Genomic DNA, 18,778 nt, shown 5'->3' on the forward strand with positions numbered 1-18,778 from the left:
TCCTACCCTTGGATCTCATAGACTAGTAGAAGATTCTGACACATTTAAATTTAAGTATGAACTAAGAGATTTAAGCTGTACCCTGAGTCACATTATTTGACTTAATGACCTTCTTGGTGTTGGTTTTGATAAAGCCCTTTAAGACTTTTACTTTTTCTTTTTCTTTTTGATAACTTTATTGAGATATAATTCATATATACCATGTAGTTCATTCATTTAAACTGTACAATTCAATGGCTTTTAATATAGTCACAGAGTTGTGCAACTATCACCACAATCAATTTCAGAAGCGTTTTCAGAACAATTTCACATAAGTGGAATCTTTTGCGACTGACTTCTTTCACTTGGTGTAACATTTTCAAGCTTCACGCACATTGTGGCAGGTATCAGCTCTTCATTCCCTTTTAGTGCAAAAGAAGATTCCATTGTATAAATATATACCATATTTTGTTTATTCATTTATCAGTTGATAGACATTTGAGTTGTTTCCACTTCTTGGCTATTATGAATAATGCTGCTGTGAACATTTGTGTACAACTTTTCATACATGTCTTTTTCATTTCTCTTGGGTATACACCTAGAAGTGGAGTTGCTGGGTCAAATACTAGCTGTGTTTAACGTTTTGAGGAATTGCCAGATTATTTTCCAAAGTGGCTGCTCCATTTTACATTCCCACAAAGAATGTATGAAAGTTCCAGTTTCTGCACATCTTTACTAACACTTGTATTACCTGACCTTTTGAATATAGCCCTTTTTTTTGCCTTCTGAGGAACCTTTGCCCTGAGCTAACATCCGTTGCCAGTCTTCCTCTTTGTATGTGAGCTGCCGCCACAGTATGGCCCTTGATGAGTGATATAGGTCCATGCCTGGGAGCTGAACCCAGGCTGCTGAAGCAAAGCGCACCAAACTTAACCACTAGGGCACTGGGGCTGGCCCTGAATATAGCTCTTTACACCTTTTTTATGTTATTAACTTTCTTGCCAAGGTGGTGTGAACATCTCATCCCTTTTAACAACCTTAGTGGTAGTCATTTTGCTTAGCCTCTTTACTTTTTCTTGAAGAGACCAGCTTCTGTTTATAGTTGATGTTCTACTTCAGCTACTTAAGCAATGGAAACAAAGCACACTTCTGAAGAATCATTTGAATAGTGCTCTTAGTATCCATGGCAAATGGTCACGAAGTCTTGCAGCCACAGTGCAGGATCTTCCAAAGGTCTTTTGGCATACTTATCATAGAAGAACTTCAGGAATGCTGCCTTTGAGCAAGCTTTTCTTGCTTAGGATTGCTAACCTCTGGTCATCTAAGGTTTATTCTTTAGCTTCAGTCTGTAGTTTCTGGACTTTCTAGTCCCTTTGAACAAGAAGGTGACAATAGCACAATTGCTTCACCAGTTTTCCAAAGTGCTCCTTACCTCTTTCAACTGGCAACTCTAGATGCTTTGGTTAGGTTCAAAGTGCTGGTCCAGTTCTTCTTCGTGCCAGATTTTTCAAAAGTTTTTAGTAAAATGAAAAAAAATGAGTGAAATTGTTTATGTGTGTTTAGGATCTTTTAAAAACTGAAGTAATGGCCTTTCTACAGAATAGAGTGCTTATAAATAACCTAGACCCATGCTAGGACAGCCTGGGTTGCGAGCTCAGCTCTATGTCTTATGAGTGACCCTTGGCAAGTTAGTTAAACTCTCTGTGCTTCAGTTTTTTGATACATAGAATGAGGATGATAGCACCTATCTCATGGTATTGTGAGAACTAGATGATTTAATACATGTAAAGCATTTAAAGCAATATCTGGCACATATTAAGTGTTGTATGTGTTTGTTATTGTAACTGTACTTTCATGTTTAAAAATAATCCTTACTTTGCAAGTGAAACATTGGAAACTTTGTCAGTCTACAAGGTTTTGTTGTTGGCTTATAACTTGGTTGGTTTGTGAAGTAAACAACTGGAGATTACCAGTGTAGTACTGTATAGCATGTGGTTTTTGGGAATAGGCAGACATAAATTTGAATTCTGACGCCATCATTGACTAATTCTGAGCAAGTTACATAAGCCATGAGCCACATTGGCCCTGACTGTAAAATGAGCCTATAATAAGTACTTGTCCAAAGTTTTAATTAAAATTAAGTGAGATAATATGTCAAGCACCTGGTACAAGAAGCACTCACAAAATGTTCTTTTTATTAATTGTGAAGTTAGTGTTAATTATGTGGCTACATAGTGAATTCACATACAATTATGTGAATTATGTGATAACAGGTTAGAATCTCTTTGAAATATTAATGGTAATATTAAATGTCTTCATATAAAATTGCAGACTTGTACTAGATAGTTTTAGTTTCAGGCTGCTGACAAAAATGGTCTTGGGTGTGTTTGGGTAGGTGGATGGTGGAAGATTATTTTCTCACTTAATTTTGTGTTTTCACAACCCCTTATCTAAAACCCTTGGGGCCATTTGTGTTTCAGAATTCAGATTTTTTGTTTGTGGGGGGAGGGGACTTACAAAGGTAACATGCAACATACATAATATGTAATATTAACGTCTTAGGGGTGTCTAGGCCAGCACTTCGTAGTCAGATATATTCTATAGCAAAATATATGAGTGATTGTAGTCTGTGTGACAAATAAAGACTATGAATTGCCTTTATGACATTTTAGATCATGTTTTGCTGCTAAGTGAATAATGGAAAAACTTGTTTTCAGAATTGTTAGGTACAAGATTCTCAACCTACATTATGCAGATAGTAGATTGTGAACCTTTTATATTTTTGGAAATACCTACTTACCATGATTGCACTCTGACTCAGGAAAAGCTCTAGACCCTGAGCCAATAGAATGATTAAAGGGTTTTCCAGCCAGGTTCTTTGTTTTTCCTGTGGGTGTTTTGCCACTGTCCAAACGTAGAAGTGATTTAAAAATTTTTTAGGGTCCGGCCCCATGGCCGAGTGGTTAAGTTTGCCCGCTCCACTTTGGCAGCCCAGGGTTTCGCTGGTTCAGATCCTGGGTGTGGACATGGCACTGCTCATCGAGCCATGCTGAGGTGGTGTCCCACATGCCACAACTAGAAGGACCCACAACTAAAGATATGCAACTGTGGGGGCTGGCCCGGTGGCGCAGCGGTTAAGTTGGCACATTCCGCTCCTCGGCAGCCCAGGGTTTGCCTGATCGAATACCAGGTGAGGACATGGCACCGTTTGGCATGCCTTGCTGTGGTAGGCATCCCACATAGAAAGTAGATGAAGGTGGGCACGGATGTTAACTCAGGACCAGGCTTCCTCAGCAAAACAAAGGAGGACCGGCAGTAGTTAGCTCAGGGCTAATCTTCCTCAAAAAAAAAAACAAGATATGCAACTATGTTCTGGGGGCTTTGGGGAGAGAAAGGAAAAATAAAATCTTAAAAAAAATAAAGTAAAAATTTTAAACATTTGTATTGCTTTGTATCTTATTTAATACTAACAAGCAGCCTAACAGCTTGATGATATTTTTATCCTTTTTTGTAAGGGAGAAAATTGAGGCCTACGTGGGTTGAGTAACTCATCCACATTTACACAGCTGTTAAGTGGCAGTTGTGAATTTAAAGTTGATGATATACTATAGATAAAAGGCCATCTTATTCCTCACTGTTTCCTAGAATTTTTTTTTTTTTGAGGAAGATTAGCCCTGAGCTAACTACTGCCAATCCTCCTCTTTTTTGCTGAGGAAGACTGGCCCTGAGCTAACATCCGTGCCCATCTTCTTCTACTTTATACCTGGGATGCCTACCACAGCATGGCTTGCCAAGTGGTGCCATGTCCGTACCTGGGGTCCGAACCAGCGAACCCCAGGCTGCTGAGAAGTGGAACGTGTGCACTTAACTGCTGCACCACCCGGGCTGGCCCCCTAGAATTTTTTTTTAACCCTTCTTGCTCCTTTTTTGTTTATATAAAAATTCTCGGGACCAGCCCAGTGGCAGTGGTTAATTTCGCACACACTGCTTCGGCAGCCCAGGGTTTCACTGGTTCGAATCCTGGGTGCGGACGTGGCACCACTCATTGGTCCATGCTGATGCAGTGTCCCACATGCCACAACTGGAATGACCCACAACTAAAAATACACAACTACGTACCGGGGGCTTTGGGAGAAAAAGGAAAAAATAAAATCTTTTTTAAAAAACAGTTAAAAAAACCAATTCTGATGTTCTCCCTTTAAGGTTGACACTTGAAAATAGGTGATTGCTTTCAGATGTGAAATTATATATAGTATAATATTGGAAAATACTTTTTAAAATTACAGTCTCAAAGGTTATGATACCCTCTTTATTCCATCTTTCTCTTTGAGGATAACTGATTTATATTAAGACTAAGAAGTCACTCTGCCTGGACCATATCCTGTCTTAGTGAACATTTGATGGTTGACTCTATCACAGCCCCTTGACTCTTTTTCCCTTCCTCTCAGCTATCCAAGTCTTTTATTTTATGCCTTTCAAAAGATTCAGCCAACAAGCTTACTTCATTGGTTCAGGAAATATATTGATTTTATGATAAACCTTTGTGGATATTAGGTATTTCTGATGTTTGCGTCTTACGCCTTTTTTTCCCTGTCGTCCTCCATCATGATTTCAGTTTTTCTCTATACTTTAGGCGGCGGCATGCAATCCACAGTAGTGACTCTACTTCATCTTCCTCTTCTGAAGATGAGCAGCACTTCGAGAGGCGAAGAAAAAGGAGCCGTAATAGAGCTATCAACAGGTAGGTCCCATAGTGATGCCTTTCAAAACTACCAGCTATTTTATTTAAGTGGTGAGAAAGCTGAATAATTGGGAAATAGGTACAGTTTGATTAAAGAATTACACAACAGTTTAGTGTGTAAACTTAGAATGACTTCTAGTTTGAGATCTACAGTTGAAACTAATAACAGGACATATGTTTTCTTGCACAACCATTATCTGCCCAAAATGGTGTTTGGTAAACACTGACTTAAGGAGATAACTTTTTTTCATTTCAAGTATTTTTTCTATTTATAATAATAATACTTTTTATTGTAGAACTGTTAAAGAATATTGAAGGGTTTGCTCATTTCAAAATTCCTTGTAGTATTAGTACATATATACTAATCAACTCATTTGATTTTCACAGTAATTATATGAAGAATAGGGCAAGGATTATTCCCATTTTACAGATGTGGGTAAGTGAATGAAAAGGCAGTGCTTGGATTCTAGTAATATAGCATTCTTAGGGTAGAAAATAATGCTTCATGAAGCAATTAGAACATGATAATTGAAGGGGCATGCGAACCAACTGCTTTTTGTATCTGTTCTTCTATCATGTTAGATCTACCCTGTCCATTATGGTAGCCATTACCCACATGTGGCTCTTGAGCACTTGAAATGTACCTAGTCTGAATTGAGATACACTAAGTTTTTGTAAAAAAATACACTCTTGTGTTTCAAAGACTTAATACAAAAAAAGAGAATGTAAAATGTCTCAATTTCTAAAATACTGATTTTTCATGTTGATAATATTTTGGATATATTTGGACAAGTGAAATATTAAAATTAATTTTGCTTTTTTCTTTGTTTAGTGTGGCTAATAGAAAATTTAAAATTACCTTTTTTGCGTGTATTTCATTTCTATTGGACAGCAGAGGGTTAGATCATCCAAAAACTGTATACTTAGACAACTTGGATTTTTCTTTTCTTTCATTCGTAGAAAACTTGCGGATTTTATATTATGAGGTTATATTTCTATGAAGAATTATTTAAGAAATACCCTTTATTTTTTTCCCCTGCTTTTTCTCCCCAAATCCCCCCAGTATATAGTTGTATATTTTAGTTGTGGGTCCTTCTAGTTGTGGCATGTGGGATGCTGCCTCAACGTGGCCTGATGAGCAGTGCCATGTCCGCACCCAGGATCTGAACTGGCGAAACCCTGGGCCACCGGAGCAGAGTGGCCAACCCAACCGCTTGGCCATGGGGCCTGCCCCAGAAATACCCTTTTAAAAACTGCAATTGAAAACTTGTCCATCTTACATTGCACAGTATAAATTCCTCATGGAACTTGGGGCTAGCGAGAATCGTCACTTGGGGTGAGCGTGGTATGCTTTTACTTGTGTTCAGCTGCACCAGTCAGTCTTTGCTTAGTCATTCTGTTACAAATATCTTAATCTCTAACATAAGCACTTGTCGTTCTTCTGTCTATAAAACAAGCAGGCTCTTCTAGGTGTAGTCTTTGTAACCTACTGTAACTGTTTTGGAAAGTATTTGGAAAGTAGTGATTCATTCTTGCTTGAGAGGATTGATATGGATCCAAATGCTGGTGGACTATGAATATTTTGCTGAGAGGTATTGTAGCAGGTCTGGAGACACATTGCTTGGGCTTGATTCTTGGATCTGCACTTACTAGTTGTGTGACCTTGGGCATTTTAGTTAACCTTTCTGTGCCTCAGTTTTCTTTAAATAGGGGATATAATAATACCTACTTCATAAGACTGTTAGGAGAGTTTAATGAGTTAATACATGTAAAAGCACCTAAAACTAAAACAATGACTGGCAAGTGGTAAACTCTATATATGTTAGACACAGTCATTGTAATGAATGTTGATACTGTCTGCATTTTCAACCATGAAGTACTTTATCGTGCTGTGGCATCTTGAAAACTGGTATTTTCATTTGATTGTGTATCTTTAATAATAAAGCTTCAGATATAAACATTTCTAATGCTTAAGTTGTCAACCTATGAACAAAATGAGAAAGTTGAATTATGTAATCTCAAGATCGCTCCAGTTGAAATTTAATTATTTTTTTAATTCTTAAGAAAAATGTCCGTATTCTAACATGGAATTTAGGGAGGAAGGTGAATTGATGGATGTTTTTTTAACAAAATCTTTTTTCAAATAGGTGCCTCCCACTAAATTTTCGGAAGGATGAATTAAAAGGAATTTATAAAGATCGAATGAAAATTGGAGCAAGCCTTGCTGATGTTGATCCAATGCAACTGGATTCTTCAGTGAGTACTGTTTTGAGATGTGTGCTTGAACTATAATATTGTTCTTTTTAGTTTAAAGTTAAAACAGAAGCCAATTATTTTATCAGAAACTTTGATCTTTACAGACTTTTTTTCCTTCTTTCTTTTTTTTTGAATCTTCAGACCACAACTAAAATACTCTTACTCAGTTGACTGTGTGCAGGTTGGGTATACTTGGGGATGAAGTGACATTTTAATCTTGACTCTAAATCCAAGAATGTCAGTGTTTCCCTTTCGTTACCAGGTACGATTTGATAGTGTTGGTGGCCTGTCTAATCATATTGCAGCTCTAAAAGAGATGGTGGTGTTTCCTTTACTTTATCCAGAAGTCTTTGAAAAATTCAAAATTCAACCTCCAAGGTAATTTAACTATGCATTTTATTTTAGCCAAAATTTGTGCTGTGCTACTATTGTCCAGAAAGATAATGCTTCTCTCTTGAAATTTTTCAGGTCTGCAGTAATTTGTTACACTTTTCCTGCAAGGTCCTGGGTGTTTTGAATATTTTTAGTTTCTCAGTGTTTAATAAGAATAGTGGTTTCAAAATTGGTTCTCCATGAAAAAAAATCATTCTCTGTGGCTTTTCATACATTTATTGAAATTCCTCCCATACATACTCTTTTTTTCTTTCATTTTAAAAATTTAGTTTTAAATTTGTATCAAAGTAGTATATGTGCATAATTTTAAAGATAAATAGTACTGTAAGTTTCACAAAGAAAAATGGTGGTGGTCCCTCCTCTACGCTTCTCCGTTTCGGTTTACACTTCTTAGAGCCAACTACTTTCAATCCTTTAACTGTTCTTTACATGTACATATCTAAATAATATGTTTATACTATAATTTCTGCTTTTTCTATTTTAGGCACAATCTGTAGACTTCTAACTCTGAATAGTGACTATTTGGCTCTTTTACTTACCCCATCTTTTACATTTACACATTTTTTTTTGCTTCCTCATACGCTCCCAATAGTTTATTTATACATATGTAAAATTGTTGAATCAGTTTTCAGTGTTTGCTTTATGACTGTGTAACTATTTCTTACAGTTAACCCATATGTAGTATATTGACTTACATTTCTTCTCTTTTACAACTCTCCTCTTGCCTCCTCAGCTTTAATACTTGTCTATTTTTTGTGGGTTTTTTTAAATTAGTTTTATATATACTTATCAATTCATCCACAAAGTCTTCGCTAGAACTATAAAACTCTTTTCTGTACAGTTAAACATATCAAGTAATCTGTTGGCTCCTTGGTTTTCTGGACACATCTTCCTCAGGCCTTTTTCTCCTGCTTCCATCAGGACTGGTTGCTCGTTGTCTTGTAGCACAACTAAGCCTTGGGACTTCCATCCCCATCATTATGGAATTGCCTTTTATGTTGCTTTCAGTGCTGGGTTCCCTACTTCCTTGGTTCAAGTAAGACCTTCTTGGTTTATAGCTGTGTTTTGAAGGAGCACGTTCTAGAAATATCCTGAGAAAAAGAGTGCATGGGAAGTTATTTTTGTTTATTTTTGGCAGCAGTCCTATAACCTCACACTCTACTGATATGTCTTTTTCCTCTCCTCCACTTCACTGTGCTATACCTTTACAATCTGGAAACATGTCCTTGATTTCTGGGAAAGTTTTTGGTATCACTTCTTGAGGAATTTTTCCACTCCAATTTTTCTTTTCCCTCAATTCATGTCATTTGAATGTTGGACATTCTAGATTAATCTATTCTTCTTACCTTTTCTCTCTTGTTTTGGTCTCTCTTGATATTAAGTCAAGGCTTTCCTTAAGTGTCTAGTGATCCTTGACTCTCTGTTAATATTTAAGAGTGAAACATGTTTCTAAATCTCACTAGTAGGGTTTGTTAACTTGTAGGTCTCACCTTAGGGTAATTGGTGGGGCTGATTCTTTCACCAGAAGTCCTCAAAGTCAGTATCTAGGGGTGTTTTATCCCAGAGGTGAATCCTTCAGTCTCTGTCTGAAGCTTATGAAAGCCTGGCTGCCAGCGTTTTAGCAGAAGACCTGAGAAGTGTTAGTAGTCTCCACCATTAAGTATGGAGTTTTTAATTTAATTCCTGCAGTGTCTCATCTTGTTCTGTACCAGAAAGTGAGCTGTCCAAGCAAGTTACCTGCACAGGGTAGGGGAAGGGAATCAGGGTCGTCTCACTGTTCTTTAATAATGTCTTACTCCATTTTCCTGTTTTCAACCCCACCTTTCACTCCTGCCTTGAGATATGTTGCCTCTAAATTCTGTGAGGGATTTTGCAAATTAGCTTTCTTACTGGGGGCTTCTTTTTTTTAGATTTTTTGCTTTTTCGGGTCTGCTAAGGTCATCTGCATTCTAACTTGCAAAATTTTGTTGGGATATCTCAAGTGCTATCATCTCATTTTGTTCAGTTTGTTCATTTTATGCACTTAAGCAGAATTAAAGGGAAGAGCACAGACAAAACCATATACTCAATCTGTCATGTTTACCTGGAAGTCCACTCTTGAACTTTTATATCACCATAATTTATCCTCTTCCTTTTTCTTCTAGTTCTTATATGTTATTAACCCATTTTTTAAACCCTAGTCTCTGATTCCCTTTTCCTTATACAGCTTTTCTCCCTGCATCACCCTGTATGGAAATATTGATTTAAGTAAACTTTTTTAAATTAGTAAGCTTTTTTCCCTTTCCATTATAAAAGTTATGTAGTATAAATTAATCACAGTTAAACATTGGTGAATTTTAAAATTTTAAAGATCAGAAGCATATTAATATTAAATAATAGCATTTACTTCTTACAGGAAATGTTGGAAGTACCTAGTTAATTTAGTGAATTTGAAAGACACAACAAATTCCCCCAATTTTTTCTCTTCATTTCTCCTTTACAACATACATTACCCCCAGTAAAAATCAACTATATGGTAGTGTGAACCTGCCATTTTCATGTTATGTTCCCTTTCCATTTTAATGACTGAATAGTATTCCATTATGTGGATATATCACGTTTTATTAAATTGATTCTGCTCTTGCTGGCTATTTAGTTTTCATTATCACAAATGTTAATGTCATGAACATCTCATTGCTTCCTCTTTGTGTGAATCCTTAATTCCTCTTTAACATGGTCTCACAGGCCCCTGTGAGACTGAGTGCACACGTTCTGCTTTGGTGGCCTGGGGTTCGCCAGTTTGGATCCCGGGTGTGGACATGGCACCACTTGGCAAGCCATGCTGTGGTAGGCGTCCCACATATAAAGTAGATGTTAGCTCAGGGCCAGTCCTCCTCAACAAAAAGAGGAGGATTGGCAGCAGTTAGCTCAGGGCTAATCTTCCTCAAAAAAAAAAAAGTCTCACAAATAAGATTGTTAAAATCACTATGGTTTATTCCATTTGTTTGATTGTTTTCTTAAAAGTTGCTTTTGTGTGTGTGTGTGTTTACATTTGATTATGTCCATTTCTTCTTATTTTTTCTTTAATATTTCATTCTTAACTTTTAATGTATTTCATTCATCACTTGTGATTTTTTCCTGCTACTTTTATTTTGTCATTTCTGTTTTTCTGGGATATACCTTAAGTGTTTCTTTTCAAGAGCAGTTATTTGATGATGTGAAATTGGTTATCAATTTCATATTACTTTGGTAGAATTTAACCCCTCACGTGTTCTATTTCTACAGCCTTTTTAAACTTCTACTGAGAGTTATGAGTATAGCCCATTTTCTCAGATTTATATCTTAAGAGTAGTGAATAACTTTGGAATATATGAAAAAGCTGTAGGTTATTCCATGGCAGTGATGTCACCAAAAATTATTTTAAATTATTTACATTGGCCTAGTCCCTATCACTCAACTACCATTTCTTTAAGTTCTCTCTTCTTTTATCTTACTTTCTCTCCTGTTCATTCCCAACATGTTTTCTTGCAAAACTTTTGGTATTACATTATTGATGCGGAAGACCGAAGACTGTAGATGAAATCTGCTCTTCTTTCCCCTGATAATGTTACAAAAGTAAACTATCAGCTCTTTTTAAGCATGACTTCTATGCAAGGTAAGGTAATATATGGGCATGATGAATTAATAAAAGACAGTATGTTTCAAATAAAGAGTTTTGTTTAGTTTCAATATTAATTTTGTGGTGTCAGTATTAATTCCCTGGTTTTAAGTTGTGCTTTGTGGATTGAAATGATATTTCCATTGTCTTATTTACTTTTTCATTCACTAATGAAGTGCATTCATGAAATTGGTTTCTCATTTTGTTTAAATAGTCTACTTTTTAATGTATAGCTAAAATAATACTTATTCTTTTACAGAGGTTGTTTATTTTATGGTCCACCTGGAACTGGAAAAACTCTGGTTGCTAGAGCACTGGCCAATGAGTGCAGTCAAGGGGATAAGAGAGTAGCATTTTTCATGAGGAAAGGTGCTGACTGTCTGAGTAAATGGGTAGGAGAGTCGGAAAGACAGCTACGATTGCTATTTGATCAGGTATGATATTAAAACTTATCTATATAGGTCTATAATCAATGTAGATGTAAGTATGTAAGGATTAGATACAGCCTGCACTTTATCACTTTTCATAGAAATAAACTCAGAAGAATTAGACCAAATATCTTTCTAGATTATTTTCTTTTGTATGTCAAGATAAGACTGACCTACGATGAACAGTTTTATAGTAAGAAGAGAAAGGAATAATTGGATCTAAGTTCTTTGGAGTCTTAGGTCCCATACCTAGAGAGCGAGTGATAGTCTCATACTTAGAGAGACAATAGTAGTGAGTTATGTCTCAATATGCAAACTGAAGATTAGTTCTGCCCTAGAGTGGCTTTCAATTTCATATCCCACATTGTATTGACAGCACATTGTGAGATAATACATTCTAATCTACCGAGGCACATTGCTGCAGATGCTTTTAAATCTCTTTATGGAACTCACTGAGATTCTTTATTTTAACTTTACAGAAATAGATTTTTTTTAAAAAGCTGTAGCATCTTGCTAAATGTTTCCCCATCCTGACATGGAGGAATGCCATATCACTGTCTTCTATTCTTTGTCTTACTTTAACAGTTGGTGTTTTAGATATTTTTTGTGTCCCAATAACTAAAGCTATATGAATTCTAAGGTATATAACCAGTAGAGTATGTATTTTGAATATTTCCAGTTGAAAATGCAAATAAAATTGAACTGTGTTAATATAATTTAGTCTGATCTTTAAACATAGTTCTTGAATTTACATTTAGATTTATAAGCTATAAATAAATGCTAGTAAGCAAGTTGGAATGAAAATGGATTAAAATGGTTTATAGTAAGTCTATATATTTGAAGTTTTTCATGATAATGTGCAATCACCGGACCTACTTTCTAGGCTTATCAGATGCGCCCATCAATTATTTTCTTTGATGAAATCGATGGTCTGGCTCCAGTACGGTCAAGCAGGCAAGATCAAATTCACAGGTAAAACTTGCTTGATGGCAGTTCTGCCTTTCTTCCTACATTCTGAACTATGTTGATGTTATATGAGGGATAGAATGTTAAATGGTAAAAGAAACTTTACGAACCAGTAGTTTCCCTTTTTTTGGTAGTAGAACCCCAGTATATAGTACAAAAAGAAAAAATGAATGTGTTCTGGGTGGCAGGATATTCTCAAGCACAGTATTAAAATGTTGGTTACAGATTTAACGTGTGATACCAAACTTAAGTGCCCACAGTCCAATGAGGTAAGGCAAATAAAATGAGTGAGGCAGGCCAGTGGTGAGAGTGGGACTATGGTTGAGAATATGGCGGTGTGTCCAGTCATAAGAGCATAGCCAGTTGTTTCTAGCTCCAGCCTACTGTTGAAGTGCAGAAGCTGAGTCAGACTTGAAAAACAAACTTCCTCTCTTTCTTACACTTTATATTCAGATTTTTGTATGAAATATCTTTAAATGTTGCCAACAAATTTGGATATTTAAGACACTGTCTGAGCCCAGCAAAATATGTCTTAGCGCATTACTACTAGTTTAAGATTTTAATACTAGCCCAACCTCCTCATTTCAGGATGGGAAAATTACATCTTCCCTATGATAACCTGCTTACCCAAGGGAGCACTTTTCCTTAGTGGCACTGCCTTAACTTGAATTTAAATTACTTTTAATCCCAGTTCATCTTCACTTTTTCAGAGCTTCTTTTCAAATGGTCGTATGAATTGTCTGTAATTGTTTAATTAATTTGGGATACCCTAAAGCAAATGTTTGTGTGCCTTCATATATCCAGTATTGTTTGTTTATTGTAGATAATATAAAAGAGGAACAGCATATAATAATGTGAGTGATAGGGAGGTTCTGTCTTTTCCGACATCTAACAATATTTACTGTATTCTTGTGGCCTCCTTTGACTTGATGCTGTACAATTTTGTTTGTTGCTCTGAGTAAATTAAAATGTTAAGTAGTATGGTAAAAATACCTATGTCTGTATGTGTCCAAATTCCATCATCAGCCATACTGTATTCATGTGTTAATAGGGAGAAACAATTACAATACTGTCATCACTTTACAATCAAGTAATTGAGTACTTACTGTATTTTGGAACAGTTCTAAAGGAATTGGAGAAACTTTAGCAACAAAAATTATAGAGTAATTTTAGCAAGCACATGCCATCTCAAATACACACATATATATATTTTTTTAAGAGAAACTTAGTGTACAAGTATTTTCCCCCAAAGAATTTAAAAATCTCAGAGTAAACCTTGTTGTTAAACTCAGGCTTTTAGAAGGTAGCACTTTGAATGTGATTAAACCGTATTATCTTATTGTTAGTAATAATATTGTAGGATAATGCAAATAAGTAATTATGTGAATACATTAGAAAATAAGATTTTTAGTCTAAAAGGATCCAAATATAAAATAAGTTAAATTAAAACCCTAAAATCTTTATTTTGAATTGGAAATATAAGTATGAACTCATGATGAGGTTTTTTTTAAAAGAAAAAATAATTTCTAGCTCTGGACACTAAAAAGGCCTAGAAGCAATCACAATCCGGTAAGCACTTCATACTCCTAGCACCCAGAATGTGATCCTTAAATAGTAGGACTCTTAGCAGAGATGGTGGATTGCAGAACTGAGGCAGGAAATAAAGACAAGCCTGGAACATCCTGTAATACATGGAAACAAGCAACTGAAGACTACTGGGGTCATATCAGAATGACATAGCCAATTTTGAGGGAGTTTCCACGGGCCAAAGATGGGGCAATTTGATCGTCAAAAATAATGATGACTGCAATAGATTGAAATGCATCAAATACATAAAAACTGTTAGTTTTTATTGATTTAAAAAAAAAATTTGTTACTCCAGAAGTTGCTAAGATAGTGATTCATTACTCTGAAAATTGATAAAGGGAATGAATCAAGCATTTCTTTTTCCTGCCCTGTAACCATCATTTGGGGTAATTTAATAGTTGATGAAGTAACCTTGTTCTTTATAGGAAAATCACAGTTAATAAACAGAAAGGAAATCATTGAATTAGAAAATCACCATTTTGCAATACCTTATGAAATAGTGGCTTTGGACCTGTGGTTTTCCACTGGGAGTGATTTTGCCCCCAGGGGGCAAATGTCTGGAGACATTTTTGATTGTCACAACTGTTGAAGGGGGCCACAACTGGCATCTAGTGGGTGAAGACCAGGGATGCTGTTAAAACATCCTACAGTACAGAGGACAGCTCTCCACAACAAAGAATTTTCTGGCCAAAAATGTCAGTTGTGCCAAGGTTGAGAAACCCTGATCTAAGCGATAATTATTCATGATTGCTAAAACAGTAAGGTAAAAAGGTTGACAGTGAAGTTTATGATGAGTGGAGTAAGTTGATATAATGCCTCGCCTAAACCCAGCCACTGATCTTAAGTGAGAAACTGGTATTATTTGCCTCCTGAGATATACTTAGGAAGTACATGGTATCTTCCTATGAAATATGCTGTCCAAATAGTTTTAACCTACATCTAGAAGCTTGTAGAACTAACTACCATTTTACAGGGAATACGAAAATAGAGGCTAAGTTAAATGACCCCATCAGTAAAGAATCAGCCCAATCCAGAATGTGGGAAGGAAGTTCTATGAAACAAATGACCCCATTTCTTCAACAAAGAAATGGCATGGAGGAAGAAAGAAATGAGGGAGGTGTGCTGGGAACTGTTACAGATCTGAGGGACGTTTGACTAAGTGCAGTGTGTACATCTTTGCTCGAACAAATCAAATATAAAAATATAATTAGGGAAAACTGGATATTCGGTGAAATTAAGGAATTATTGTCATTTACATTGGTATCATTGTAATGTGGGAGTTTTTTAGCATTATCTCAGAAATACATACATGAAGTACTTAACATGAAATATTTATGGAGTAAATGATCTTAGTGTTTTTGTTTCAAGCTAGTGGGTAAAGACATAAAAAAATATTGTTAATTGTTGAAACTGGGTGATGAAGGTGTGGAGACCATTTTACTACTCTCCATGGTAAAAAAATTTTAAATGTAATTAAAATCCTTTATTTTTATGCTTTATGTATATTTTATTTTATTTTGGGGTCCTTTGATAATGTGTACACAATGGAACATTTTATAATTTTTAGATACTGTTTGTCTACTCAGTACTTACTGGTATTTTTTTGATGTATCCTTGTTTGGGAACTCTCAAGTTCCTTTGTGAAATGGTTTCCAGGATTTATTTTTGGCATTCTAAAGACCATCTGTGTTTTCTATTGATTTACTCTCTACATGCTATTTAGTATGTTATTTTACAGATTTTTTTTTTTAATCCATTGAAAGTTGTGGGATGCACTAAGAAAATTCATTCACATGTTTAATGTATTAAATCTTACTAAAAGAAGAAATGATACATTCAAGATTCAGTTGATTAATCTCTTCTCTCTTATTTTTAAATTTAGTTCTATTGTTTCCACCCTGCTAGCTCTTATGGATGGACTGGACAGCAGAGGAGAAATTGTGGTCATTGGTGCTACCAACAGACTGGATTCTATTGATCCTGCTTTACGAAGGCCTGGTCGCTTTGACAGAGAATTCCTTTTCAGCCTACCTGATAAAGATGTAAGAATTTAACATCACTCAAATTTTAACAAAATATGTTGCCTTTATCATGAAAAAGTCTTGGTACAGTGAAAATTTGAAGATTGTGTTTTGTATGTTCTGAAGCAAAGCTGTATGATTAATATCCAAACATGTTTGTATGTATTTTTAGGGAGGCATTACTTTATTTAAAGAGAAGAAAAGAACTCAGATGGTTTCTTATTCTTTTCTTTAAATAAAATAATGCCTCCCTAAAAATGCTCTTAAAATTCTTTCAGTTTGAGCACAGCCTTTGGATGTTAATCATACAACTTTATTTTGCTTCAGAGCATATGACGTAATGAACAGTCAGTCCTTAGTCAACTTGTTAGCTTTGGCTTTTTCATGGGTACCACCATATAATCCTCCCCAGCTATTTTAAAGCCACTTAATCTTTTGAGAACCAAGCAGGAAAATATGGGTAGAGCTGTCAGTACTCTTTAAAACAATTCTTCTTATGTACCAGAATGAACAATAGTTGAGTAGTTATTTAATTTCTCTCATTCACATTTATGATGAATAGAACTCGAGCACTATAAATGTAAATCTGTTTAACATAAATTCTTTAAACTCTTAAAAATACATCTTTTTTTTCATTTTTACCATTTCATATTTCTGTTTATATTAGGTATTGATTTCTTTACAATTTTAGGTAAAATATTTTAAATTGAAATTCTAATCTGAATACCACTTTATTATAGATATAAAAAGTGAAATTGTTTTTGTATGTAGGCTCGAAAAGAAATTCTGAAGATTCACACAAGGGATTGGAATCCTAAACCACTGGACGTATTTCTAGAAGAACTAGCAGAAAACTGTGTTGGTAAACATTGCTTTAAGCATTAAAAAGAAATATTATTTGCGTTTCAAAGATGAAACAAGTTGTAGTCTTGCAAGATTATATTTGTTTCTCATCTCATATTTGTGACATGTTTTCTTCTTAAAAAATCCCAGATATCGAATAGAGGTATTTGACAGATTGGCTATCAGGGAACTTGGAGAGCAAAGTAGACAATAAAAATAATAGCTGTCTTTGCTCTTTACATTTTTCTGATCATCTCATTAAGTATTCTACCTATGTTCTTTCAAGTAATTCTCACATCATTCCTGTGAAGTACATAGCATTATCCCCATTTGACAGATGTTGAAAATTGCTGAGAAATCATAAATGATTCTCCAAAGATCACCCATCTAGTAAATGACAAACTGGAATTTGAACCTACTCTGTCTGATTTTAAAATTCTTGCTCTTAGCCCCATGCTGTACTTAATGCTTGTATATTTCACTCACAAAAGTTGATCTCTTGATGGTTATTACCACCATATAAGTTCATTGGGTGCATGAGGGATTTTAGCTTTATTACTCCTAAATATTTTGCTACTATATTGCTATGCTGATTTTCAATTTTATTTTAACCATGGTTATGCTAATAGGGTAGTGGTTTACTTTTTACCATTTTTGTGGTTGCCTTGAATAGGATACTGTGGTGCAGATATTAAGTCGATATGCTCTGAGGCTGCTTTATGTGCTCTTCGTCGCCGCTACCCACAGATATATACCACTAGTGAGAAACTGCAGTTGGATCTCTCTTCAATTAATATCTCAGCTAAGGATTTTGAGGTAGCCATGCACAAGATGATACCAGCCTCCCAAAGAGCTGTGACATCACCTGGGCAGGCACTGTCCACCATTGTGAAACCGCTCCTGCAAGGCACTGTTCACAAGATCCTCAAAGCCCTGCAGAGAGTATTTCCACATGCAGAAATCAGAACAAATAAAGCATTAGACTCAGGTATGAAACTTGGGTGCCCATTTAGTTTTCATTATCAGTAAAGCTAAATCTTTTATACATCGCTGAAGTGTTTCTTTTTTTTTAATTTAATTTTTATTGAGTTGATAGGTTACAATCTTGTGGAATTTCAGTTGTACATTATTGTCTCTCAGTCGTGTTGTAGGTGCAAACCTTCACCCTTTGTGCCCACCCCCCACCCGACCTTTCCCCTCGTAGCCACTAATTTGTTCTCTTTGTCTACATGTTTAAATTCCTTATATGAGTGGAGTCATAGAGATTGTCCTTCTCCAGCTGGCTTATTGCACTTAACATAATTCCCTCAAGGTCCATCCATGTTGTTGCAAATGGGACAATTCTGTTTTTCATGGCTGAGTAGTATTCCATTGTATATATATACCACATCTTCTTTATCCAGTCATCTGTTGATGGGCACTTAGGTTTCTTCCACATCTTGGCTATTGTAAATAATGCTGCAATGAACATTGGGGTACATGGGACTTTTGGAATTGCTGACTTCAAGCTCTTTGGATAGATACCCAGTAGTGGGATAGCTGGATCGTATGGTAGTTCTATTTTTAATTTTTTGAGGAATCTCCATGCTGTTTTCCATAGTGGCTGCACTAGTTTGCATTCCCACCAGCAGTGTGTGAGGGTTCCTTTTTCTCCACAACTTCTCCAACATTTGTTACCATTGTTTTAGTTATTTTTGTCATTCTGATGGGTGTAAGGTGATATCTTAGTATAGTTTTGATTTGCATTTCCCTGATGATCAGCAATGATGAACATCTTTTCATGTGCCTATTGGCCATCCATATATCTTCTTTGGAGAAATGTCTGTTCATGTCTCCTTTCCATTTTATGATCGGGTTGTTTGATTTTTTGTTGTTGAGTTGTGTGAGTTCTTTATATATTATGGATATTAACCCTTTGTTGGATGTA

General features: G+C 35.6%; 1 protein-coding gene and 1 long non-coding RNA gene across 2 annotated transcripts in view; one reads left to right on the forward strand and one right to left on the reverse strand.

The window, feature by feature from the left end:
• ATAD2 (ATPase family AAA domain containing 2) overlaps positions 1 to 18,778 on the forward strand; it is a 66,083-nt gene that overhangs the window by 21,840 nt on the left and 25,465 nt on the right. The window contains exons 9-16 of the mRNA XM_046642427.1: positions 4,613 to 4,720; positions 6,868 to 6,976; positions 7,239 to 7,354; positions 11,266 to 11,440; positions 12,318 to 12,406; positions 15,870 to 16,029; positions 16,780 to 16,870; positions 17,525 to 17,839. Of these exons, the coding sequence (XP_046498383.1) occupies positions 4,613 to 4,720; positions 6,868 to 6,976; positions 7,239 to 7,354; positions 11,266 to 11,440; positions 12,318 to 12,406; positions 15,870 to 16,029; positions 16,780 to 16,870; positions 17,525 to 17,839 (1,163 nt within the window). The remainder of the gene's footprint in view (positions 1 to 4,612; positions 4,721 to 6,867; positions 6,977 to 7,238; positions 7,355 to 11,265; positions 11,441 to 12,317; positions 12,407 to 15,869; positions 16,030 to 16,779; positions 16,871 to 17,524; positions 17,840 to 18,778) is intronic.
• Positions 7,691 to 18,778, reverse strand: part of LOC124228125 (uncharacterized) — a 50,442-nt gene continuing 39,354 nt past the window's right edge. Inside the window, exon 3 of the long non-coding RNA XR_006885640.1 lies at positions 7,691 to 8,460. This is a non-coding gene — a long non-coding RNA (uncharacterized LOC124228125). The remainder of the gene's footprint in view (positions 8,461 to 18,778) is intronic.

This window comes from Equus quagga, chromosome 16, assembly GCF_021613505.1.
Source record: "Equus quagga isolate Etosha38 chromosome 16, UCLA_HA_Equagga_1.0, whole genome shotgun sequence".
Classification (NCBI taxonomy): domain Eukaryota; kingdom Metazoa; phylum Chordata; class Mammalia; order Perissodactyla; family Equidae; genus Equus; species Equus quagga.